This window comes from Hypomesus transpacificus, chromosome 15, assembly GCF_021917145.1.
Source record: "Hypomesus transpacificus isolate Combined female chromosome 15, fHypTra1, whole genome shotgun sequence".
NCBI lineage: Eukaryota > Metazoa > Chordata > Actinopteri > Osmeriformes > Osmeridae > Hypomesus > Hypomesus transpacificus.
In genome coordinates, this window is record NC_061074.1 from 5,352,617 (window position 1) to 5,378,181 (window position 25,565).

General features: G+C 42.6%; 3 protein-coding genes across 6 annotated transcripts in view; all 3 read left to right on the plus strand.

Annotated features, from left to right (window-relative positions):
* Positions 1-256: 256 nt before the first annotated feature.
* On the plus strand, positions 257-4,743 carry si:ch211-167j9.5 (fibroblast growth factor receptor homolog 1). Of its 2 annotated transcripts, XM_047035272.1 has the most exons (12): positions 258-480; positions 725-865; positions 992-1,088; positions 1,332-1,542; positions 2,190-2,328; positions 2,514-2,612; positions 2,782-2,942; positions 3,093-3,230; positions 3,406-3,517; positions 3,620-3,719; positions 3,961-4,060; positions 4,217-4,743. In XM_047035272.1, exons 2-12 carry the CDS (start codon positions 829-831, stop codon positions 4,310-4,312), a joined length of 1,290 nt encoding a protein of 429 aa, XP_046891228.1. In that variant the 5' UTR covers positions 258-480; positions 725-828; the 3' UTR covers positions 4,313-4,743. The 2 variants fall into 2 exon arrangements, 1 of the variants encoding a protein (XP_046891228.1); XR_006957145.1 differs by lacking the exon at positions 4,217-4,743 and having other exon boundaries at positions 257-480; positions 3,620-3,781; positions 3,961-4,050.
* A 162-nt stretch (positions 4,744-4,905) lies between these two features.
* On the plus strand, positions 4,906-6,624 carry tmem97 (transmembrane protein 97). Its single transcript, XM_047035275.1, has 3 exons — positions 4,906-5,112; positions 5,346-5,490; positions 5,991-6,624. Exons 1-3 carry the CDS (start codon positions 4,996-4,998, stop codon positions 6,263-6,265), a joined length of 537 nt encoding a protein of 178 aa, XP_046891231.1. The 5' UTR covers positions 4,906-4,995; the 3' UTR covers positions 6,266-6,624.
* An 848-nt stretch (positions 6,625-7,472) lies between these two features.
* ulk2 (unc-51 like autophagy activating kinase 2) overlaps positions 7,473-25,565 on the plus strand; it is a 32,556-nt gene continuing 14,463 nt past the window's right edge. For 2 of the 3 annotated variants that reach the window (XM_047035269.1, XM_047035271.1), the window contains exons 1-12: positions 7,473-8,773; positions 11,393-11,485; positions 11,682-11,723; positions 20,515-20,547; positions 21,979-22,015; positions 23,692-23,865; positions 24,221-24,294; positions 24,497-24,598; positions 24,736-24,794; positions 24,941-25,023; positions 25,133-25,183; positions 25,325-25,440. In XM_047035269.1, the coding sequence (XP_046891225.1) occupies positions 8,684-8,773; positions 11,393-11,485; positions 11,682-11,723; positions 20,515-20,547; positions 21,979-22,015; positions 23,692-23,865; positions 24,221-24,294; positions 24,497-24,598; positions 24,736-24,794; positions 24,941-25,023; positions 25,133-25,183; positions 25,325-25,440 (954 nt within the window). In that variant the 5' untranslated portion in view covers positions 7,473-8,683. The remainder of the gene's footprint in view (positions 8,774-11,392; positions 11,486-11,681; positions 11,724-20,514; positions 20,548-21,978; positions 22,016-23,691; positions 23,866-24,220; positions 24,295-24,496; positions 24,599-24,735; positions 24,795-24,940; positions 25,024-25,132; positions 25,184-25,324; positions 25,441-25,565) is intronic. The other variant, XM_047035270.1, reaches the window with a different exon arrangement.

Below are 25,565 nucleotides of genomic sequence, written 5' to 3' on the forward strand. Positions count from 1 at the left end.
TCTAAACAGTATTCACAGGTATAAGAAATAATAGCTACAGCCTTTAAAAGTAGTCAAAGTGAATGTAAAATCAAAGTGAATGTAAAAACCTAAACCATAGTCATTTTTTTTGTTTAGTTAAGTATGGAAGACAACACAGCACTCAGGTAGTGTGTTTATTTGCCAACTTGAGCAGTTCTGTCAGTGAGAACCACTAAACGCTACTGTTCATTTCCCCCACTGCTTGTGGTTGAAAGCTCCTCCTACGACAACAATAGGACCGTTCATCTTTCTTTTTTCTTCTTCCTCTCACAATTGCTTTCTCATAAATAAGTTCTATTTTCTTATGCTACCGCAGGGTTTGAATGCAGGAGCCTATATTCAATAGTACAAACTGGTTCATTATATTTAGGTTTAAAGGCTGTGACTATCGTGGATTGTAGATTACTCTTTTGAATTGTTGCTGTTCTATGCATGAGGGCAGGTGGTGGCCCTACAAAAGTAAGGCGTTTTGTCTAAATGTTGTTCTTTCTTGCCTTAGACTCGCTTGAGATTGTTACATGATGTGAGACTTACTTTCATGTCAACCGTTTTCCAGGCGGTTGTCAATTTGTCATTAGACAAATAGAGGAATTGAACAGAAATATGAACTGAGGTTAAAGGTTTTTGAAGGGATTTTGATTGTGATGTGTACTTATGACCATACATTTTCTTTATATTGTTTTTTGTTTGTTTTGTTTCACAGACAGACAAGAGTCCACAGACCCTAAACTTTGTCCACAGACCCTAAACTTTGTTGCAGTGCAGATCACACATGATCAACACACCTGGATGAGTCAGAATGCCTGAATGACCCATTCTAACAACTGCACAAGCCCGACTTCAAGTGAGTTACTTTCACTGAGTCAGTGACCATTGCTCTACCCTTGATATAGTTTGACCTTATTAAGACCGTTATAATGTTTTTTTGCTAATTTCACATGAACACTGACAGCTGTGTCCGTTCCTTCAGATATGGAGACCTTGGGCATCACACACTACATCCTCATCGGTGTCTCCACCATTACCATCCTTACTCTCATAGTAATTGGGATTCTGTGGTTTAGAAAGTAAGATCAACATAGATAGAACTTTTGATTCCTAAGGGGAAATTGTAAAAGAGTAATACAACTCTGAAGTTGTTTATTGTGTGTGGTCATTTATGGTTAATATTTTCATAGATTCAAGTATCTAAGTTGGAGATGGTACAGTCTTTCTGGAAAATGTCCCATTCAAACTTATTTTGAAAGGCCTTTTATGTGATACTACTGTACATAGTAGCCAAATTACTTGGTCCATATCTCCATTGTCAGGTATCGCTCCTTGGTTCAGATCATTCGGGACTTACGGGGTGCCAGGTCAGTGGTAAACATCCCCCACCACGACTCTCCTGTCCTCTCACCCAGCACTCTGTCGCCCACGTCCTTTGAGGAGAGCCAGGGAAAAGGAAACCCAGAGCAGACACCACTGCAGAGAAATAAGAATAGGTCTGTCTCAAGACTGCCATGGAGGCAAGTGCAACAGGTATGGCTGCAACACTAAACATTTGAACATGCCACTGGACAACAAAATGTGTGGTTTTACCTCCCCTTTATTCTTGTCGGGACTGGGACATCCTTTCTGTGGTTGAAAATGTAGGAATACTTTATAGGGACAGTGTATTCAATGTTCACCTGGATACACTGAAATATGTGTATTTCCAGTCCACTGTACTGTTACACATCATATCAACAAAGAGAAAGCAGAGAGAATCTCAGAACAAGAGTGAAGATAATATAAAAAATATATGTTAGAGCTTGTGTGTTAACAGAACAAAGAATAATTATTGTAATCAGGATTTTAGGATTATGTTCATCCTTTTAAAGGGGAAAGAAAGTAGTATATTACGGCGAAGTATATCAAAAAACTTTTAACTCTTTATGGGTCAGAAAGCAGCCTAAGATCTTGGTCGGAGGCCATTTTATGTCTGGAATGAGAACAGAGAGAGATCAGGTCTAAATTCTGAAATGACCTACCTGTGGTAGGTGTGGATTTGTGATGGATTTTCATTTAATGCAAAGCACTTTAGTGATTCTGTTCAATTGTGCTATATAAATAAATGTATTTACAGTATTATATTCGACACACCTTAAGTATCTGCTTTGACCCAGATCTGGTTCTAACTATTCTAGCGTCCGAGGTTTATCAAGTCAGACTTGAGCTTGCTGCAGCTTATTAAGGCAGGCAAGGAGGGCGTGTTTTACAAGGCCAAGATGAACCGTGGAACTTGCAAAGGGCACGCCATGTTTACCTGCAAGATCGCCAAAGAGGGTATATTACCAACTTTGAACTTAGACAGAAACAATAATACATGATAATAATATGTACAACTGTAGATTACTGAAACATCTTAAAAATAACTTGAATTGCTCATTCTGATGTCAAAGCCTCAAGTCTGGTTTAGGGCTACTGTTGGTTGGTCTGGTTTGACACATAGTACCCATTGTGTTCACAAGGTGTAACCCCTAAGCGCGTGGAAATGGAAGTGACGATCATGAGGAAACTGGTGCACCACAAGAATGTCCTCCAACTGCTGGACTGGAACTCTACCGAGGGTGAGAAAGATGAGACATCTTTTACTTTGCATGTCAGAGTTCTCTCTGCATTCATGAATATGGCTGACACTACATCATAGAATTGATTCTATTCTATAAAACTGTCTCAATCTTGATTGTTTATGTACTCAGAATGTGTGTGTGTCATAGTTTTGTCATGTTATTCCAGAGCCCTATGTGTTGATCATGGAGTACGTGAGCTATGGGACCCTGCGTAGCTTCTTACAGACCCACAAAGAGAGACTGAACTCTGACCCCGAGCTGCAGAGCCTACTCACCATTACCTCCTATCACATTGCGTTAGCCATGGAACACCTACGCTCCAAAATGGTGCCCCAGTTATACCCTCCACACTCACGCGCACACACTTATTTCTCATAATACCTATCTGCCATCTAGGACTAGCACTCACAAAGGGAGGCCCATGCAGTCATACAGTTCCACAGATATAAGGAAAGACAGATTAAGTATGTGTTCCAGGTGGTGCACTGTGACCTGGCCCTGAGAAACATCATGGTGGGCAAGTTCCCCTGGGAGGTGAAGGTGGCTGAGTTCGGTCTGGCCAGAGACCTGACCCGTATGAGGAGCCGACACAGCAGCCACGGAAAAATGTCACGGGTCAGAGAATATGTCACATATCCATATAGTACTCTATGCTATATGATGATCTCTGTTTGTTCAATCTGTTAACACTTTATCCAGTTTAACAGGTGTTCTATATTTATGGTTCTGACTCCAGAACTGTTTCCATAGGATATCTATTGTGCTGACTGACTTTACCATATCTGTGTAGGAGCGTGTACCCTTGCGCTGGTACCCCCCTGAGTATTTTCGAAACCACTACTATAGCTTCAAGGGAGACGTGTGGGCATTTGGCATTGTGATGTGGGAGATGCAGACATTTGGTGAGTTTATAACATTGGCTGCAAAATGGCCACCACCATTTTTGAACAAATGACAAACTAAGATGAAGTTATTATATTTTCATCATATCTTATTATCTTTAGGCACCTTGCCCTACCCAAATCTGGAGACTTCAGAGTCGGTGGTGTATTACATATGTGCAGGACATAAGAACACACAGCCTGATGGCTGTAGGCCAGAAATGTGAGTGCCATGAATAGGCTGGAGAAGCAGCAACCACTAAACAAACAGTAAACCATGCTAAGGTTGGTTTTCTGTTCAGTAATAGAATGTGCTATAAAGTAAACACAGCTAATGATCAGGTGATATACTTCATACAGTTTATGTGCTAGTATATACATTTGTTAATAAGGGGATGTCTAGGCTGATTATTTCTCCCACATGGTTATTCTGGTATTGTAACCCTCTAATGGAAACACTCCAGACTCCAGATAATGCATGACTGTTGGTTGGAACCCTACACATCCAGACCCTCCTTCACAGACATTGTTAGAATCCTGGAGGACATTATGGAAAATGATTCAGTAAGCGTCCATCCATCTCTCTGTACTGCACAATTACTTGGAGCATACTGGTATTCTACGGCAAATAACAAAATATTGATGAGGAATAATCTCCGTTTTATGACACCCTGTCCCACCCTGGTGTAGTCACCGTTTAAATTTCCCTCTTCATTGCAGGATTACGTGGATGTAGAAAACCCAACACTTTCGTCGACGACAGAGACTGACAACCACCAATGTGTGTTATTGGAATTGAATGAAGCAATTGTTTAACTAAAGGAAACCTTTTCAGAGAGCAGTCAGTAGGCTAAATGATAATTGATGTCTGTCAAAGGCTGTTAGAGAAAATGCTATTTGGATGTAAATGTTGATTGCCTCCAACTAGAAATGGTGCCATTGTCTCCTGTATTTGAGGAATTGCGGTTGGTCTAATAGGAAGAAAATGGAAATGACAATGACAGAAGTGTAAACTCATAATAACATTATTATTGAGAAACATCCTATCTGAAAATAAATCCAGGAAATATTTAAAGACGGAAAGCTTAGATATAATGTGTACAAAAAGGTTGGCTAGTTTATTTAATTAAATAAATGTACTTAATTAATTCATTTATCAATCATCAATATATTTAAATGTATTGTTCACGATCTTATCAATAGTTTTGTGTAGCACGTAGTATTTAGGTCGTAAAATAAAATATTAAAATGAGTCTACTTTAGTAGTTGTATCTGCAGATCTGTCAAGTTCAAATTCCAAGTTTATTTGCCAAGACGGAAGCCTTCTACGTACATGGCCTACCCGCCCTTTTCCTGGATCAACCGAGAATAGGACCAATACAATCACACCATATGACATGTGGTACAACGACACAGCCAATAGCGTTGCTTTGTATTTCATTCCTGTCAGATTTCCATTTTCCATTCTAATTTCAAGTTTGTAAATCACGAAAGACAATATGGGTATTCTTCGCATATTAGAGATTATATTTTTCTTTTATTTCGCTTCTCACATTCCTATCACAATCTTCATAGATTTCCAAGCATTGCTGCCGACCCATGTGTATCCTCAAGCGGTAGGTGTTTGACGTCTCTTGTAATTGCGATGTGATTAGGCTAGTTGTAGTGCAACGTGGGTCTACAGCTGGCCTCAAATTGTGTCTCCTGGCTGGAACGTTGAATAGGCTACATATATATATATATATATATATATATATATATATATATATAAAGAAAACACAACAGTTATCTCACTGGGGTCATATTGTTTAAAGTTTAGAATGTATTATTATATATTTTTCTTTTACAGTTGAAAGATCTGCTGACATGGTATGCAAATGATTTTAAAGACCCCATGATGTTGGATCCCCCCGTCTGGTTTAAATCTTTCATCTTCTGCGAGGCGTTGGTGCAAACACCTTTCTTTCCCGTTGCTGCCTATGCTTTCTGGAAAGGTCGGTTCATGACTTCAATACAAAACCCTTTGTTTATCATATAGAGAAAGAAGAAAGAAATCCTGAAACATAGAAAGAAATTGTGTTGCAACTAGACCCTTGCTTTTGAACATGTTTTGTAGGAAAGCCCTACTGTTCCCTCTGGTGGATGTTAGTCTCAGGTGCATTATGTGTACACTATTTACCCGAGTGTGTTTTATAGGTACAAATACAATTTTATTTGAGAATGACCAGTTTCATTACGCCTATAATTGTTTTTTCTTCCAATTACATAACATGGTTGTACAAATGCAAAAACAAGTACACAGCTAGTACACAGCTATTACACCTAGATTGTTGGTCGACTGTTCTTCACACCACATAATCACAAAACATCGGTTGAGTTAGGGTTGTGGTCATTAGCATTTTCAGTGTAGTTGCAGAGGTAAAGACGATTGCTATTTCTATTTCTATTTCTGTTGATCGATACCATAGATGTTAACACATCGATATTTTTCCAGGGGGCTGCAAGTGGATCAGGACACCAGCCATTGTGTACTCCACTCATGTGGCTACCACGCTGGTCCCCATCCTAGCACATATTCTTTTCTTTCCTTTCCCCACTAAACCTCACCCTGGACCACAGACCATGCAGGAACGCTTTACCCTCGTGTCTATCTATGCCCCTTACCTCCTGGTTCCTCTAATGATACTGTTGACAATGCTCTTCAGTTCCACTTACAATTCAAATGGACAGAAAGGAAAGAGCACCCCTAAAACCAAGAAGATCAAATGAGACATTCTGAAAGGACTGTCCTCTCCGTGTGGACCTTAGCAGTATCAGACCAGTCAATCTTACCTCAAAGGATGGTTATAAATGGTTAAAGTATAAAAAGTGATTTTACTGAAGCACTGATAGTTTGATATAATATTAAACTTACTGTTTACTACACTCACTGTTCTCTATAATTATGACATATAGCCTAACTAAAACCCAGTGATGTATAGTTAAAAATAGTTCTATTGAATCAACCCACTCACTGATGTTTTCAAATGCCCTTTCTCATTTACAATTTGTATGTTATCTGGCTGATTTTGTACAACCTTTGCCTAAAATAAACGGAATTAATGTATTTTCAGAATGAAAGTACAGTCATAAATACTAAATAGTTAACGTATTATTGTTTTTGTCTGTTACTTTGTACAGGTAGGCTACAGCCCATGTATTGCACAATTGTCTCCTGCCTATGGTCTGCACATTTCTAGATCAGCAACTGTCTGTAAGAGAAAATATTCACTGACTAGCTGCATTCTTCAATTTTTCTGTCTGATTTTAGGGGAGTTGTCTCTGTCTTTGAGGTAAAACCATGTCTGGTTTTGGACTGTGTTGATTTGTGGGCATGGGAGTAGATCGATATACGCACGGAAAACGACAACATCGAAATACATCCGTTGGTCATTGTCATGTGGAAAGTTGAAGCTCAAATATATGTTTAACTCATGTGTCCCATGTTAGAATGATGGATTTATAAAATATACTAATATCAGGAGTAGGCTACAGTAGAACAAGGTGACAGTTGGACAGACGCTAGATGGGGCTAAATCAGAACGAACCAAAGTCGTCAAACAGCCCGTATAACAAGCCACCACTACTTTGCATGCAGGTGTCCCAAGACAAAGTGCCTGCCCATAATTTAAACTTTAACACGTAAAACAATTCTTACATTGCAATGTATGGCAGTTCAATCAACTTATCATAGGATTAGCATGAAATAAATGTGTTATGTCTAATTAAGTCAATACTGTAGGCTATATTTTATTGTTCATTTATTCAGAGTAGGCCTACACAATTTGTTTGTAAATGTATTGCCTAAAATTGCAGTTTAAAGAGGGTTATACTTTGAAATGGCTGTGTTCGAGAGCCGAATAACCAAGGACCTAACCTTACTGGCGGAAGGTAATCAAGACTACGCGGATGGATTTCATATAAATTCTCAGCACGGCACTACATAGGACATTCAAGATAGCTACACAGATTGAGACGAGAATGTTGTTACTTTAATCGAGTTAGCTATCATGTAATTAAGAGCGAACTGGACAATATAGTTAGCTAGATAGTAAATAGACAATTTAATAAGTAAAGCGAAAAAGTCTGAATGTGAATTGGAGACACTTCTACAGACAATTCTCTTTAATTGTATATCTAACGAGGATGGAGATGCAAGGGCGACTTTTTAAAGATGTTTTACGGATTAAATAGTTGATTATCGTTCAAACGTCACTGTTCTCGAAGAAGAGAACGATATCAGAAAGAACCTCTTGCTTGACACGGCGGACGTGAAGTAATTGTTATTGTGACTTAGAATTCTATTCACATCGGAAGATCTTGCGTATATGTGTTTATAGAAAATATTTTTTTGTACATTAATATGCTCTTTGAAACTGACGTGTTAGTTGACAATTACTTTTAGATATGTAATATAGTGCTTTCTTTCTACCCAGCTAGCAGTCTGTCTGCAGACAGTAGTGATAGCTAGCTCGCTAGCATGTTTGCAAGCAACAAAGGACAATATGACGCCTGTCAAAGATGCAGCATGTCACTCTCGGACTAGATATCTAGGTGTCTGTATGTGTCTGGTGGTTGCAAGCTAATTATAAAAATTATTGGCATCATGTAGACTGTCAAGCAAAAACGCTTTGAGCTGAACCATTGATGGCTACTAAGTTGAAGGTTTCTAGCTTTGCGGTGCAAGTAAACTAGGTAACAGAGTTACAATGACACTGACAGCTGACAACGGTGAACTGTCATTGTGTATCTTCGGATTGTGACTTTCTTCAAAGACTGCCATTTCGGATTTTGAATGCTACAGCGTGAAGCACCTCCAAACCTTGGCAACAGCGCTGGTAACCCACCGAATAATTTGAGGCTTCCTGCCTCCTAGAACGTGATCAGTTGCATCATATCCTGGCTTGTATTTGTTACTCAACCAGTAAGTCATATCAGAGCAGGTGAAATTGAATGCAAGGATGACTGCCAGTCACTATGGAACTGACCTGTCTTGTGTGAACATCACTATAACTGGTATTGCTGTTTGACAGCAAAACAAGCAACGTTTAGAGGTGGATGCTTGCACCAGGATTCGTAAGAGCATCATTTACCTACGCGCATCGCTAAAAGGATCCTTCTTGAAGGAAAAGTATACATCCTTTGACAATGGAGTCTGTGGGAGACTTCGAGTACAGCAGGAAGGACCTGGTGGGACATGGAGCTTTTGCAGTGGTTTTCAAAGGAAGGCACAGAAAGGTAAATAGCAGTAGGCTACTATTTAAAGGTATCTTGCTTATGTCGCCCCTTCCCTTAACCTACAAACATAAGAAAAGGAAAAAACAACAACAATGTTTGTAAACTTGAATTCAACAATGTGTCATAATCATCAGTTCACCAAAAATGCCAACCTTTGTGCTACCTTGATTTTTCTAAGAGATTGCGTTTCAATGCATGCTGTTGTGTTCCGTTAGCCTCCGATGATGAGGAGTGCAATGGGCGCATAGAAACGCGAGCCATCCATTCATGAAACCGATGACTCAATCGGCAGTAAATAACTCGCTGACGAGGTTGGAAAGGATCAAGTCTGGATGTTTTTTCCCTCAACCTTTTAAGGAAGGAGAGCCATCATATGCCCATTTTAGACTTGATGAAATATTCACCCCTTATAATCGATGTACTTGACATTCGTGGGGCTATCTATACGGTAATCTTACATTATGTTTGCCCCCCCCCCCCTAGAGAGATAAATAACCATATCGACTGGCTTGACTGATGTCTTAATATGTTAATTCATGCACAGGGACATTAACATGAACGAGAAGTGGGGCAGTATCTAAAAGCTCAGCTAAAGGACACAGTGGGGGAGAGTGTTACATATGAGACTGCTCCACATTCAATGTGATGCAGGAGATGAGGTCATCATTGCTTCCTATAGCCACAATAAGTGTAGCACTGAATCCATCAATGAAATCCATCATTTAGGAGCAGCAAGAGTGGAGGTGTGGTCCTTTTTGAGGGATTTTATGATAGGTTATGGTCACATGTTGACAAAATACATCTCTACATATTGACACATAGGCTACACCATGTTAGATATTAATTCGAATGCATCTCATGTCTATTTGTCTGTTTGTAGAGATGTATTTTAACCTATACTGACCTACATGCTTATTTTGTTTTATATCCATGTAGTCTTTCAATTTTGTTTTTGTGTAGTCTTTTGAAATTACTACAGTTATACAGAGAAAATATGTAAGGTACCTGTACCTTTTCTAACTGTGCAGTGCGTTGGTGTGTCCATCCACCGGTAGGGAGGTGCACAAGTCCGTTTAGAAGGACTTGGCATGTGACGACCGTATTTAGCATATGTCCCTGCATCTGCATGCCACTTATTTATAGGAGTCTTTCCACCTAAGATGCAAAGACGACAGCAATGGAAGTGATGGATGGCCTCATCCTTTAAGCAGGTGACTCTCTTTGGCCTGCTGTGTCAGAGACTACCTCTGAGCTCATTAAAATGGTCACATACATCCTCAGCTTATTATAGGCCCGTTGAACATGCTAGGCCCAACTTTGAAGGGCACAACAAAAGAACAGTGGAGTTTGCCCAATATTGTGTTTAGTGCAGACTCTTTATGCTCTGTTCGTGTGTATGGTTAGTGAACTTCATTGACTACTATGTGCAGCTCCCACATAAGATAACAATACAATGTGTGCTACTAATAGAACAGTCTAGACTTGTTGAATTGAAATGACTGTTGAAGAATACAACAAGAAAACAGTCTTTGGTTTTACTATAGTAAAAAAGCAATACAACACTGTTGTTAGTATCTTCATGCTAAAGTTGGTGACGCAATTCCATAATCATATCATCAAGTGATCCATGAATCATCATTAGATTGTCTGGTAAAAGTGCTTACTCTGCATTATCTGTGTCATTATGTGTCACTGGCATGCCACCTGGTCATTAGCTTGATTTGGTTGGTTGCAATCAATACCCCGCCCCTTATCTGCTCATCGCAATCACATGATAGGCCAACGGAGTTGCTCTTTTGTATGAGGCATTTCGTTTGCTGCACTGCCTCTGTCCATGCTTGGGTGAGCATGCTGTCACTGGATTGGGGATGGATACTGATGGACACACACACACTCACTCACTCCCTACAGCTCGCGTGCAGCCTTCTGTGCTAGGTCAGCGAGGCCAGCGGCACTGTAAATTTGGAGTGCATCCACAGAACATCTCCTATTAACCTAGATTCATTTGAAAAGCCTCCATTTTTTTGTAGACATAGAATTTCACTCTGCCACTTTCCTGCATGCTCTATGGAGGAGTGGGGGGCATACACACATTATCTTTATGCTGATTTCAGTTGTCGTTACGCTACACAAGGAGGTGTTCGGCTCAATGGCAAAGGATTAATTTAGCACCGATATGTGTATGCGTATAGCTAGTTGCTACCCCTAGCTGGAGATGCATGACTGATGTATTTCATGCATCCCCCCCACCCCACCCTCCCTAGGAAATTCCATCTCTTCATTAGGGCAGAACTCGTGACAAGTAGAATTCTAGATGTCATTTGAGTGTTTTGTCATTCAGGGTCATGTCATGGCTTGGGTGTACGTTGTTGCAACGTCTTAGATTTCCTCTTTACCTCCTGATCCATCTCTTGGTGATCCAGACAATGTTGTTATTGCCTGCTATTTTGTCTGAGCTTTATGGTCACACACACACACACACACACACACACACACACACACACACACACACACACACACACACACACACACACACACACACACACACACACACACAAACACAGGTCTTGTTTAACAAATGGTCAATATTTGTCTCCCTCCCCACTTACTCCTATGCAGAAGACTGATTGGGAGGTTGCCATCAAGAGCATTAATAAGAAGAACCTCTCCAAGTCCCAAATCCTGCTTGGCAAGGAAATAAAAATCTTGAAGGTGAGTTGCCCACATTGCTTAGGCCTAATTGCTTTATACTTATCTAGGAAACGTAGTTAAAGACTGATTTGACATCGACCTTGCATTCATCAACGTGATTGACGTCAAGGTCCTTGACTAAAGTCGATAAAAGTCATCATGTCAATGTTGTTAATGGCATTACTAAGACTTTTGTTTTCCTTCCTATTTTCCTCAGGAACTTCAACATGAAAATATTGTGGCGCTTTATGATGTCCAGGTGAGTTCTTATCTGCTTTCCATTGTAACAAGGTAGATTAAGTGTGTTGACAGGTTGACTTGACTATTTCCACAACAATCTGTTCTTTGACAATGTGTGCTTAGCTTAGTGCCAGACATGCAGGAGGTTACAGCTTTGTTTTGGACTTGAACTGGAATATATGGAGCTTCTCCAGTAAGGAAAAACTGGTGTATCTGGAAACTGCATCCATAAATACTTAAAGCAGGTCAAAAGGATCATTGCTTGTGTTATGCCTTCCAAGCTTAAACCTACGCGCAAAATCTACATGTTATGTGAGATTCAACCTACTTTGAGTCCTTAGTACACTGACTGGATGTGGATCAGCACATCTAGCAAATGTGTTTTGGCCTTTGTGAATGAAGCCCTTTATGAAGGATAAAGTAGGAAAATTCATTATTCACAGTCTGAATACCTGTGTTAGTCTGCTTGTACGCTAATCAGTTGGTAGGACCGCCTAGCATATAGATACATACAGAGTGTAACCTGACTGCTTAATGTGGATGTGTTTGCCAGACCCACCATAGCTCTTTGCAAGAACCTCATAAGTACTTGTTTGTGGACGACATCCCTCTCATATACCCATAGCAAGCTCCACATGTGTGTGAGCTGTGGACACTGTGTAAAACATTAACTCGGAGCCCTGTTGGAGCTTGTGGACTTCCCAGTACATTACATAAGACTACCCACATGACGCGACATAAATGGCCAGTGACTGACACCAACCAACCTGCATGGTTCAGTCCATGATCCTTCATCATCATTATTGCAGTGCTTCAAGGTCCTCCCGGTCCTGTCCTACATCTATAAAGTTGAACAATGGATTTTGGTGTTTCAAAACCCATTGACACTGTATGACTATGTTTAGACTGTATTCTGCTCCTCTCTCTTACCAACCGTCTCTGGAAGAGGGGATCCCTCTCTGAATTGCTCCTCCCAAGGTTTCTTCCATTTTTCCTCCTGTTGGGAGTTTTTCCTTGTCTTCCTTGAGGGTTTAGGTTGGTTGAGGGGCAGTTCTATGGGCGTACGTGAAGACCTCTGTGACATGCTTGGGTGTAAAAAGGGCTATACGAATACATTTGATTTGATTCAAGGTGGATGAACAAAATGGTCACCACTCAGCTATTTTGAGAGTGCATCTTAATATCCTTTTGTGGTGTCATTGGCTTGTGTCTTGTGAGATAAAAGGACATTGCAGGGTGTTCTCTCCTGGTGTCAGCGGCTCTAAGTGAACATCACTTGTGTCACTCCCTCAAAAACACCCAACTATGATGTCATCACCACTCATCAGGGTCCAGGAAGCAACCAGCCTGTGAATAGCTGACCTCAGGCAGGGCCCGCTCTCTGTCCACTGTTTGTGAGGGGCTGTGCTTCCTCCTTTGGTAGCACCATGGGCGGCTCCCTGCCTATTAAAAGCCACACACTCGGGTTCCCACCCTACAGGAAGAGATAAGCGAGGTGGAGAGAGGAGAGGGAGAGGAAGAGAGCCCTTGAACTGATGATCAAGCACCACCTACACAGTGGACTTCCTGTATTTACGTAAACGTTCCACCGCAACACTGCTGCTTGGTCCATCCTGCCCTCCACCCTCTCTTTGTCCGTCCAGCCCTTCATCCATCCATCCTTCTACTCATCCCTCCGTTTACTCAACTGATGTAATCACCATTTTTAGCGCAGACAGCGTCCTTGAGTCGTGAAGATGTAGTGCTGAATTAATAATATACCTCCTAAATGTGCCCTACCGCAGTATTAACAAAACATCCTCACATAAAACTAGTTCATTTATTTGCGCTGGAACCAGTCACATCCGACCTTGCTCTACTATGCTGTTTTTCTTTGGCGCCTCATTTAAAAAAATATTACCAACCATAGCCTTGCTGAAATAATGAATTGACCTGGGGCAAATCCTTTTTGCCTATCCTGACGGAACTCGGACAGAAATCCTAGTACAGTTTTTGTATCTTTTTTTTTTCTTGCTGCACCAGCCCAGCTGAAGAAGACATGTGATCTTTGTATGTTTTTTTGCTTGTCTGTGAGGCTGCCCTTTCACTCTCCCCAGAGCAGTGTGCTCCCCCTGGGCCTCTTTGTACTGGGCCATCTCGCCTCGTTGCAGCTGTCGCGTTTGGCATCGAGGTAGTAGGAGGCCTAGGGACTCTCCGAAAGGACACAACGTGGAGGGGGACTCTGGCTGAGACCTAGTGTTGCAGTGTGTATTTCCCATGATGGGATTTAGTCCCTTCAGAGCTCTCATTCTTCTTCTCTATCTTTCAAGGGTTTCATTCAGTCTGTTCCTCTCCTCTTTGAGCCAATTCTTTGTCAGTTAAATGCTGACTTGCCCTTTTTTGATGGGCAGTCTTCTTTCTCGCTGTACGTTTCCCACTCGGTCCTTCCATCCTCTCCCTCCTCCTCCCTTTCTTCTCTGTTCATAGAAACAAACTTGGTTGTGCTGTTCAGTCCCCTCTCAGTGACAGTGCGTGGTGTGTTGTGATCTGTTGGTTAATGGAAAAGAGTGGGCGGCTGTTGGAATCCTGCCTCTCTCTGTCTCTCCCCCTTTCTCTGTATCCATGTCCCATGCTGTAATTATTTATTTCCCCCCTCCTTTTCCCCCCCTCTGTCTCCCTTTTTAATAATTTTTCCTAGGTGTCTGCCCTGTCCCATCAGCTGTTCTGGTTGGTTTCACTCGGTTCACAGGTTGCCCAGAGCGCCCATAAACGCAACCCTCCTTGTGTAATCCGCAAGGCTGAGGGTTCCAGAAGTGTCCTGGCAGTGTTTAACAGATACTCTGCAGTCTTCTCCCTAGGGAAGGACAGACAAACATTGGCTGTATTGAAAGCTACATTACAAGGTTGCTGTTGGGAAAATCGATGAATTCTCTGTGACCCAGACAGTTTGGGAAGACTTTGGTCTCTGCCTCCTGTGTCTCGCCACCATTCAACTCACTTTTGCAATAGCCTCAAAGTATACTGTCTGCTGCTTTCTGCCCTTTCCACCCAATTTCCCTAGGTGTCTGTTCCAAGTATTAAGCACTGTCCCTGGGATTTCTTTGCTGATTACTTATAAAAGGCATTAAGCCAAAGACCCAGCAATCTGTTTTAGGTTAATACATTGAAAGAACTAAGCATAAAAACGAGGTTTCTACGACTAACCCAGTGGCTGCTGTCCCTGCCATGGCATGAATCGGTGCCAGGAGGAGGACAGCTGGCGGACAGAGACCTTTGTCCTCCATCCTGTGCAGGTTTATTGGGTCTAAGTTAGGTTCCAGACCCTTGTTGTCAGCTCAACTGCTGAAATGTGACCTTTGACCTTTACCACCTTGCCCTCACCGCTAGCTCTCCTCGCCAGGATGTGTCTAAGATAAGAAAGCTCATGTTTATCCCTAATGCACACTTTGTCATCGGAAATCTCGGTGCCTTATTGTTATGGAATCATCATTTACCATGATACTAATCTCAAATTTCCATTGGCAAAGTATATAGCTAGAACCATTTCATTTTATATGATGGAAAACCACAGTATCTGTGGTGGACTTTTCTATTGAAAGCGTTTTTACCTGCCTATATTAAACACTGACAATTATCTTGTTGTCGTGCAATTGAAAGTGGCAGTTATTGATGCCAACGTCATCCGAGGCCCATTAAGGCTATGTCACATGTACTCAATGGCCATTAGTGATTGGTGGAAGAGTGGCCTTTGTTAGAGTGTGAGGGCTCTCGTTAGCACGGACCGGATTGCCCTTTCCAAGAGAGAGCGAGAGAGAACACTCAGATCTCCATATGGGGTAAATTCGCAGGTAGGGGTGCACACACTCATTACACAACATATGTGATCAATCATTCACAACTAGCACACACACACACACACACACACACACACACACAAACATCACATGGTCAGAATCTATATCTAACTCACTCTTAAATCGCTCACAATGTGTTTTAACACACAGATACATGAGATATGGAGGTAAGCAATTTATTACCCATGATTCACATCTGACACACACACAATCACAGCCCACACTATTGCTATTTTTGGGCTTGTCCCCTGCCTCACACTACTGTGAGCTAATACCACTGTACAGTGGCTGTCAAAGCCACAGCATGGCTGCTCACAGTAACACATTGGTGTGATTAAAGTCACTGTGCAGGCACTGAGTGGTTTGACTCATGGTCTTTTGTCTGGGTGATTTAGGCTCACAAAAGAGGTGAGAGAGCAGTTATCACATCTATGCATAATGTAGTAGCCCTAACAAACTCCCTCTTGACAAACAAGAATGGACCAAGACAAGCTCAATGGTTTTGAATGGAGCTTTGCCATGGAGGTGTAAGGCTACTTTCAACATGTCGCTGCCCACCTCAATCCTGTGCTTTCGATACATAGACCTGACTACTTGAATAACCATATGTTTTGACAGTTCCAAATCAGTCTTCTCTCTTGTGATATCAACAACTCTCTGTTTTTCATGGGGCAATATACCCTACTTATTCACATTTGGGAATGTCCCTGTACTTACTGTAAGTCGCTCTGAATAAGAGCGTCTGCTAAATAACTAAATGTAAATGTAATTCAGCCGACCTATTTCAAGTTACTGTAGGTTGGCTTATCTTTTGTTTCACTGGGCCCTTACATGTCATTGTATAGTTGTTGGGGGGCTGCGGTGTAGAAGCATTGTTAAGTCTGAGTGTGGGAGCATTGGCAGCAATGCAAGGATGAGAGGGCTTCTATAGAGCCTACGGTGCTCTGCTCATGACTTCTTTAATAACAGGCCTAGCTAGGCTACGTAACGCCCTGCAGTTCTTCATGGACCTGATCTTTCTTTATGGTTTAGAAGAAAGCAGCTGTGCGAGACAGAGTTCTAATAACAGGGTTTGGAAAGTCTCTGTCTCTCTCTAGGCTGTATAGCAGAGCCCAGCTCAGCGGCTCTCTCCCTGTTTTAGTTGCGTAGCAGAGAAGGGGAAAGGCTGGGAATTGTGAAGAAGAGTTAGTTTTTTATGCATATGTGAAGGACTTCAGACACACATAAACACACACCCACGGGCACTCAGATTTAATATACAAAAAGCAGAAGAGGGAAAAATATGACCGATACGAGCCAGAAGGAAACAGCAGGAGGGAGGGAGCTTGGAGGTGGGTTTGTTTATGAAGTTGGAACGTCACATGGTCAGGAGGCTGTTACGCAGCAAAGCGTCCAAAACAAAACCTGAACTTCCTGTAGTGGAACACGATGTCCTAATCCAGAGAGGGGCCTCTCGTGTGTGTGTGTGTGTGTGTGTGTGTGTGTGTGTGTGTGTTTGTGTGTGTGTGTGCATGCATGAGACATACAGTCAGTCAGTTAGGATTGACTGACCTCATGAAAAGAGGGGTGGGGATAAGAAGAAAAATATTGGAGTTTTAGTACTTGTTCTGGCACACCCAATTAAATCCAGAGGAATCCCCCTGCATGTAACTGTTACACTCCTAGACACAAAGACAAACGCATAGAAACAAGGTAGCAGAAAGGTGCTACTTATGTTTGTTCTATGTTTACCCCAAGAGGGGAACTGGGAATCATGTCTTGTGTTTACTTTGATGTTTGTATACACATTAACGCCTCAACTGAATAAGAGTGAACATAAAACCCACAGCTTACTAATCGACCTTCGCTGCGTATTCTTAGATCCAAGCCCTGAAGGCACCTTGTTTCATTGTAGCTTTTTTTTATGAAACCAAAGCCAAGGAACTAAAAGTACGCTGTCATTGTTTACTCTACAACATTGGCTTTTCATGGAGATTATGCCTCCACTTTGTAGTCATTGGCTTATGGCTGGGGTCGGGACTGGGGCCAGGTGTTCCTCATTAGTTGGTCTAATTTCTAATCGTCACTCTGGCCATGCGCCCTTTGACCTCATCTTGAGGGGCAGCTCATCAGGACAGACAGTTCCTCCATTCGGACATCCCATGTCTTTGTGAGGGGATTACCTCAGAGCGTGTGTGTGTGACAGCCAGAGTGTGTGTGTGTGTGTGTGACAGCCTGTCTAGTGCTTTGCCACTTATATATTCACCCAATCATTCCCTGTGTATCTCCTGAATGAGCACACACCTCAACAAAGCACCGCTTGCTCATCAACCCACATTAACCACTATCATGTCATATCACCATTCACATCTTGAGTCACACAAACCACTGCAGCTTCTGTCCGTCTTTGCGTGTGTTTGTGTGTATCCAGAGCCTGTGGTTCCTCAGATGGCTTCTCACTCTGAACTATCAGGATTACCCTGAACTTGCGTGACAGATGCCCGCTGGCCTCCTGCGAATGGAGAGGGCTTTTCCTAAGACTTCCACCATTTTCTTTACTAAACACCCTTAACCCCCCCCCCCCCCCATGTTTTTATGTAACTCTGCTCACTGTGTGGACGGATGATGCAACCAACACAAGACACCCAACACTACTGAGAAAAACTTTGGCATTCTGAACATTCTTTGGGAGTGTGTGTGTGTTAGGGTAGTAATGTTTTTTATCCTTTCTCTTCAACAACAGCATCTCTCTGTTCTATATCCTCTGTGTTCCAGTACGTTTGTCTCCACCCTTGATCAAACTTTGTTATTGTCACATCTTTGGCATCAGCTCAGAGAGCTGGGTGACTAACCAGTGGACCGGTCAGCAAGTGGATTGCGATTGTGCAACGCGTTATTTCTTGAACATGACTGCATTCATTAGAAGTGTATATGATGTTAACAGAAGTGTTTTTATGATGTTTGTTGTTTTGGAATAGAGAGGATTCAATGTCCCCACATCCAAAGGCTATGAGACTAACATTGTCATGCCCTGTACATTCCAACATGTTATATGGGAGTAGCCTTTTACTTTATTGAAGATAAAAATAAACAGTGCAATGTATTCTTGTGATCATAACAACAACTATCAAGCTCCACTAGCAAACTACTAGCCCTCTCATAATCCTAAATGCAAACCAGTGAATTCCTAATCCAGTCACTGTTTATTACTTTTCTGCTGCATCCATGCAGCAACTGCTAGCCTATACTTTATGCCTATAAACATAACAAACTGTGTCTTGTGCTCTTCAACAACCAGAAGCCTTCTGAGGTTCCTTGTAATCACAAACAGTTAGCCAGAACCAGAGCCAGAGTGATGAGCACGGCCAGGGACAACATCCGTCCAAATCCAGACTTGAATCTTGTAACACTATAGCTTTTTCCTCAGCAACAATTTGGGTGTTCTCTCCTTTTCCTAGTAGTGGTACTTTCAAATGGCAGCTTGAGACAAAGTCTGCAATGTGATGTATTGGGTAACACTAGAACCCATATTCTTTTAATGAAGAACGTTCCGTGTTTGCATTGGTGAGCCCTTGGTGACCGCCACTTGTTAGACCAATTACGTTCTTCTGCTCTGGGTCAGGGGAGGGGTGTGTCAGAGACCCACTGACGTATCCTCCACCCTCCCCCATCCTCGCCAGGCTGCGGTCCAGCCAGGCCTGCTTCCACCTTCTGTGCTCTCTCTCCTCCCTGTCCCCATCCCCCCGTGAGCTGAAATCCACCTTGTTATGTAATTCCCTCAGCTGACACACACACATACACACACACACACACATACACACACACACACACACACACACACACAGCTGATTGTGGCATGGTAAAACTTCTTCCAGTTTGCCCATCCCCCCACACTCTACAGTCAAACCACCCAGCAGCATCAATCCCAGATCCCATTACTCTGCAATCTGCTACAAGTCAGCTGGATTGGACAGAGAGGAAAAGGTTACATAAGCCTATCTACTAATCAGACAGTCCCAAGGCAAGGATGACTGGTCATGTAACAGAAACGAGCTGAGGTGGAAATAAATTAGCGGTAATAAATGTTTTTTAGTCTCTGGTGGTTGTTCTATTTCACTGTACAGTATAAAGAAAGTAGGAATTACCGTTCAAAGAAAGTCCCGTTCTGTGGTGAAATGCTTCAGGGTGTGTCCACTCATGAAGTTGACCTCTTGGGATTTATCTCATCATTTAAAGTCAGCCTCATATTCCTTAACCCCTAAAAGCAGTACTTAGAAACTGTCTGTAGAATGGGGAGGGTTATATGAGGCTCGAAGAGGGGCTTGGAGTTAGTTGTGTATGTTGTTGTTTCTAGGGAGAACATGAGCTTAACTCAGAGGTGTGCCGGTATTACTTGGCCCAGCTCCAGTGTCTTAGCTCCCTTACGTTGACACGGTGACGCTTATTGTTGTCACATTGCCCAGATCCTCTTGAACCCTATTACCCCAAATGTGCCCACACACAAACACCCAACCTCTGCCTGGCCCTGAAAGAGGATCCACCTAGCCTCTTCCCAGTGCTGTCAGATTCCAGGCTATGTCTCCACTCAACTGTTTTGAGTTCAGCAAGGGTGCCATGGTTTTGTAGTGGGGGAGTAAAGTGCTTCCAAAATCCCAACCCCATGTCAGTGAGTAGGTTTGCGGTGATGCACGAGTAAAGGGGGGCCTTCATGTGTACTCTTTGCTTACATTTCAACAATCCTAATATTTCTATCCAGTCAAATATCATAGCCCAGTTATTGAATCAGTGATGTCATAGGCATCAGTCTACAATGTCAGCCATACCCATGTGTTATGCTTGAATGTTGTAATGCTGAACCATCTAATGTTGCCTTAAAGGCTCTTTCTGTTTCATGGTTTAGAACGGTAAAGCTTTATCTTGAAGCCTTGGGGAATTGAGCAGGTGTTAAGAGAAATGATGGCCTTAACCTATGTATTGTCTTTCTTTCCTTTCTTTCAGGAAACACCCAACTCTGTCTTCTTGGTCATGGAGGTATGTTCTCTGTCATCTTGTCAGCAGACATTCGTTTCTGTGTCCTGCCTCTCTGTTGTCTTCTGTTCCTGTATTTTCAGTGTGTCTCACAGCTTTTTAAAGTCAGGTTTTTGTGCCCTAAATTTCCCAACACAGTTGATATAAGTACTGTGGTGAATTGCATCTTTATCGCCTATCTCTGTTGCTCTCCTTTCCTCTCTCTCTCTCCTTCACACTGTTCCTGTTGCTCAACACTACAACGTGCCTGCAGGAAGAAAAACAAGCCCTCAAGTAGCCCACTAAAAATACACACACTGTTCCAAGGAACTGTGTTCTCCAAAAGCAATACAAAACCTTGTTTTTCTCTCCTATATTTAGAGTGCAATATTTTACATCCTTCTTCTCAAATGCATCCTGGTGATAGATGTGTATGTGCAAGTACGTGAAATGCTAGATGGTTCTCCTTTCGGCTAAGGCAGGGTCCGGTATCTCATCTTGTCAGTGGTTAGAGTTTTATACGCCTTTCTACAATGGTTTTGTAGAAATCTTCTACAACCATTGAACTTGCCAGCCATCATAGGGTTAATCCTACCATGCTCATGGGCTTTGATAGCATCAATGCTAGCATGCTAATCTTGAAGGTGGCCCCTCAAGTTTTGCTTAGTAGGAAAAGGCTTGTCTTACCTGAAGGTTAGAGGTGGTCTAAAGTGAGCCTCTTGTGTAGAAGGGCTTGTCTGATGCTGACAAGCGCATTTTGTCATACTAGAAAACACATTGAAATTCAGCATTCTTTTTTAGGCCACACTGACCCAGATCCTGGTGGCAAGATTTTTTGTCTAATTTAAATTAAACAGACTATGTATTTAAACATCTTAAAATGTATTTTATGGAAGTTGATGCTTCTGGTTTGGTGAGCTACCAGTACATGAGGAGCACACTGACCTGACGACTTGCTCGCTTCTCAGGAAACCCTAGTACCTCAGAAGACTAACACTGTATAGACTAAAGCCAAAAGCCGTACCAACCCTGTGTTCATATGACTGTGCTGCAAATCTAGGTTCCAACTGCAGACAGAGCATTTTTTTTGTAATGTCACGACACTTCCTGTACCCAGGTTATGTTTAGGGCGAAGCTAATGCTATTGCTAATTGATTCCGCTGATAGTGAAAATGGCATGAGCTCCTCTCAGACCCCGTTACTGTGGTAGCAGAGCCCCTCTCAGGTCAAATTGAACCCACTATTTATTACCAATATTTATGACAAGGAATCAACAAGGATTGAAGGTGGATGCGAGATCCATCATTATCATCTTATAAAAAAATTCTGTCTCTCGCTCTTTTGCCCTTTGTTCTCACATAAATGCTTGTTGCTGCTAATCCAGAATTTACTCTCATTCATCTAAAGCCTCCTGATGAAGTGATTATGTTTGTCTTTTCCCCTCTCTCCCCACAGTATTGCAACGGTGGCGATCTGGCAGACTATTTGCAAGGTAAGCATCAAGCTAATCTCTCAGCCACTGCCACCCCCCCCCCCCCCCTTCCCCACACACTCCCTCACCCACTCACAGAGAGTATTATTCATCAAAACAAAACAACTAGTGCGGTAGAAAATGAGCAAAGGAGTGTGTGTGCTTCCTTGTGTGCCTCTGTGTGTGGTTGTGCGTTTATGCTGGAAGAGAATGTTGTATGTGTAGGAGTAGTAGCCTCACACAATGAGCCCCTTCTCTCTCTCTCTCTGGATGGATGGATATGTCTGTAACCATCCCTGTGCTACTGATGCCATTTGGACACACCTCCTGTTCTAAAGGTCATTCTTCTCCCAAGAAGCTTCCCATCTCCACAGTGTCCACATTTACAGTGTATCATTTACTGCTTTGTGAAAATTAATCCATGAACGTGTAGGTTTTAGGATGGGATCTCGGTTTGACAAACAAAGATTCCTCTAAGGCATAGACCTATTCAGCTTGTTGTCTGCCCTTAAACATACACAGCAAACATTTATGTAAGTGTGTCACTGTAAATGACTTGTGTAAGAAAAGAAGGAAGTGGGTTGGGGGATGGTAGTACTGTAAACTGGTCTCGTGCAGAAGGTCAAAGGTCAGTCTGAGCCAGGAACTGAATGTCCAATTGCATCTGGTGTTGTGTTCCCGGTGTACTGGGAAAGACTGTGGACTTTGCACTGATGGTGTGCTCTGATTGAGTTGTTGTTAAAGAAAACTGAAAAAAAGATACAGAACAGGTACACCTTTACCTTGGGGTATGTTACAACATGTCAGAGCAGCTCTTTGAAAACGCACACACAGATGCTCCCAGTCAAAGCTCATTATGTAAGGATGGCACACAACAATATTATTCCTCTAGTTCAAGTTTTTCTCTGTGTTAGAAGTTGCCATTGTTGCAGAGAGATATTTTGCTCCAAATCCCAGATTAATGTGTATAAGCTTGGTTGGATCCAAACAAGATCGATTGTAATCACAATGTGTTTACACTACTCTACTTCAATGACAATCCTCTTAATGGATTACCGCTTGTTTCACTACCATTGGTGACCAGGAACGACACCAGCACATCTACTTTTCTGCCAAGCTCACTGTTGCAAACACTTGAATGCTATTAGTTGTCCTTTAATCAGTTGTGGTCCCATGAAAAAGGCTTTTGCAGACTTTTCTTATGAGTCTCCTTTCCCCATGGTTCAGTTGTGGCGTTTCACAAACACAGCATTTTGGTGTTGTGTTTGGTAATGTGTTTTTGTCATTTCACTCTCAGCATATTACAATGCATTAGTCATTCATTTGTAAATCAAGGCAATTTAATTGGAGTCTGTCCATTAGGCAGACTTGAGTGCATCCAACCGGCACAATGATATGACAATTAATCAGATGGTGTTCATGACTGGGTAATGACGTTTGGCATAAGATGATGCATGTTAAGGAACAGAGTTATTAGCCACATGAAATACATCTAGTTAAGCAGTTTTAGAGGTAACTCATCGTACCTTCATCAAATGTACTGCAAGAAACCAGTATTATTAGGCCTGACTTGAAAGAATTGAAATAATTTCACATTGTACTTACTGCTGCAAATATACAACCATCTTAGACCTCGTAAAGCTACATGGCAATGCATCTTGGGTAATGTAGTTGTTTCTCCTCTCCCCCCCCACCAGCCAAGGGGACCCTGCGAGAAGACACCCTGCGGGTCTTCCTGCAGCAGATTGCAGCCGCCATGCGCATCCTGAACAGCAAGGGGATCATCCACCGCGACCTCAAGCCCCAGAACATTCTGCTGTCCTACGTGGGCCGCAGGAAGTCCAGCATCAGCGGCATCCGCATCAAAATAGGTGACCGCCTTTCCACCGCATGGACTCGTTCTCTATTTTAGACCAAATCACATGTTGACATATTTTCTGGACCACCTACTTCCATCTCATACATTAGTTTCATAAAACCAAAGGCTTTTGGTGGGAAGCACAAGGGTTACATTTTGAGTTATTGTCAATAATCTCTTACGGTGGTTCGTGTGTGTGTGGGTGGGTGTGGGTGGGGGGTTAGGGTAATATATGAGAGTTCCATTGTTTATAGCCTTTTCTCCGAGCACTGAGAACCACAGCAGTCGTAACGCTCCCACAATAGTGGTTTATGTTACTGTTAATACAAAGACAAGCTGACTGGGTTGTTTGGTGTCTCTCTCTGCAGCTGACTTTGGCTTTGCACGATACCTCCAGAGCAACATGATGGCTGCCACACTGTGTGGGTCCCCCATGTACATGGTGAGTGGGACGTGAAGACGCCGGGTGCCAGGCTGTTTAAATGTCTGCCTTTGCGTAGATTTGTCTGTGTGTGTACAGGCAACACTCTGGATACCAAGGACAGCTCTGCTTTTAGTACTTCCAGGATTTTCTAACCTGCAGATGCTCCCCGATCCTAACCTTCGTCCCCCCCCTCTCCTTAACCCCACACCCCCCTCCTCAGGCCCCAGAGGTTATCATGTCCCAGAACTACGACGCCAAGGCAGACCTGTGGAGCATCGGGACGGTCATCTACCAGTGTCTTGTGGGGAAGCCCCCCTTCCAGGTAGGTGCAGTAGGCCTGGCAGGGAAGCCCCCCTTCCAGGTAGGCACAGTAGGCCTGGCCAGGTGGGAAACGGTGGCCATGTTGTTGCATGGGTTTGTGTCAGATGTGTGTTGAATACATGTGTTATCTGCCTGTAGGCCAACAGTCCCCAAGATCTAAGGATGTTTTATGAGAAGAACAAGACTCTGCAGCCCATGTAGGTTAAAGTACCACAGCATATCGGTTAAGACGGGGACCTTGAGGCAAAAATACAGCTGTCAGCATCAACTGTTACATAGATGCTATTAAGCCTGCATTAGCCTAAATAAAGTAACATGACCAATCATTGTGTCTATTTCCCAGCCTCCCAAGGGAGACATCTCCTCCCCTTGGTGACCTGTTGCTAGGCCTGCTGCAGAGGAACCAGAAGGACCGGATGGACTTTGGTAAATCCCTGACATCATTTCCTCCATAGGCAGGAAGGAATTTATGGGGTCAATTATAATTGGTGTCCACTTCTACAGTATGTAACATGGTATTCCTCCTTTGTCACAGACACGTTTTTCAGCCATCCTTTCCTAGATCCGTCATCCACCATAAAAAAATGTAAGTTGGAGGAGAAATACAAAATACCTATAGAAATATGGTATTCCAACAACAATAACAAAAATCGTGATTAGGAGAACAAGGTGTGGCATTCTCACAGGTTTTGCCCTTCACATGTGTTTTCTTCTCTTCCTGTGGCAGCGTGTCCGGTTCCGGTCCCCAGCCACCCTGGTGCTGTGACGGTCCCCAGCCACCCTGGTGCTGTGACAGACAGCTCCTGTGGCAGCTCGCCTTCTGTCCGTTACAACTCTCCACCAGTGAGTGGCCCTCAACACTTACCTCGCTATGGCTACTATTCCTATTCCTCATTATTTAGCAATACCATTTCTAATTGATACTTCAAAGCACAGTTTTTTTTTCATGTAGCATCTTGTATAGTTCA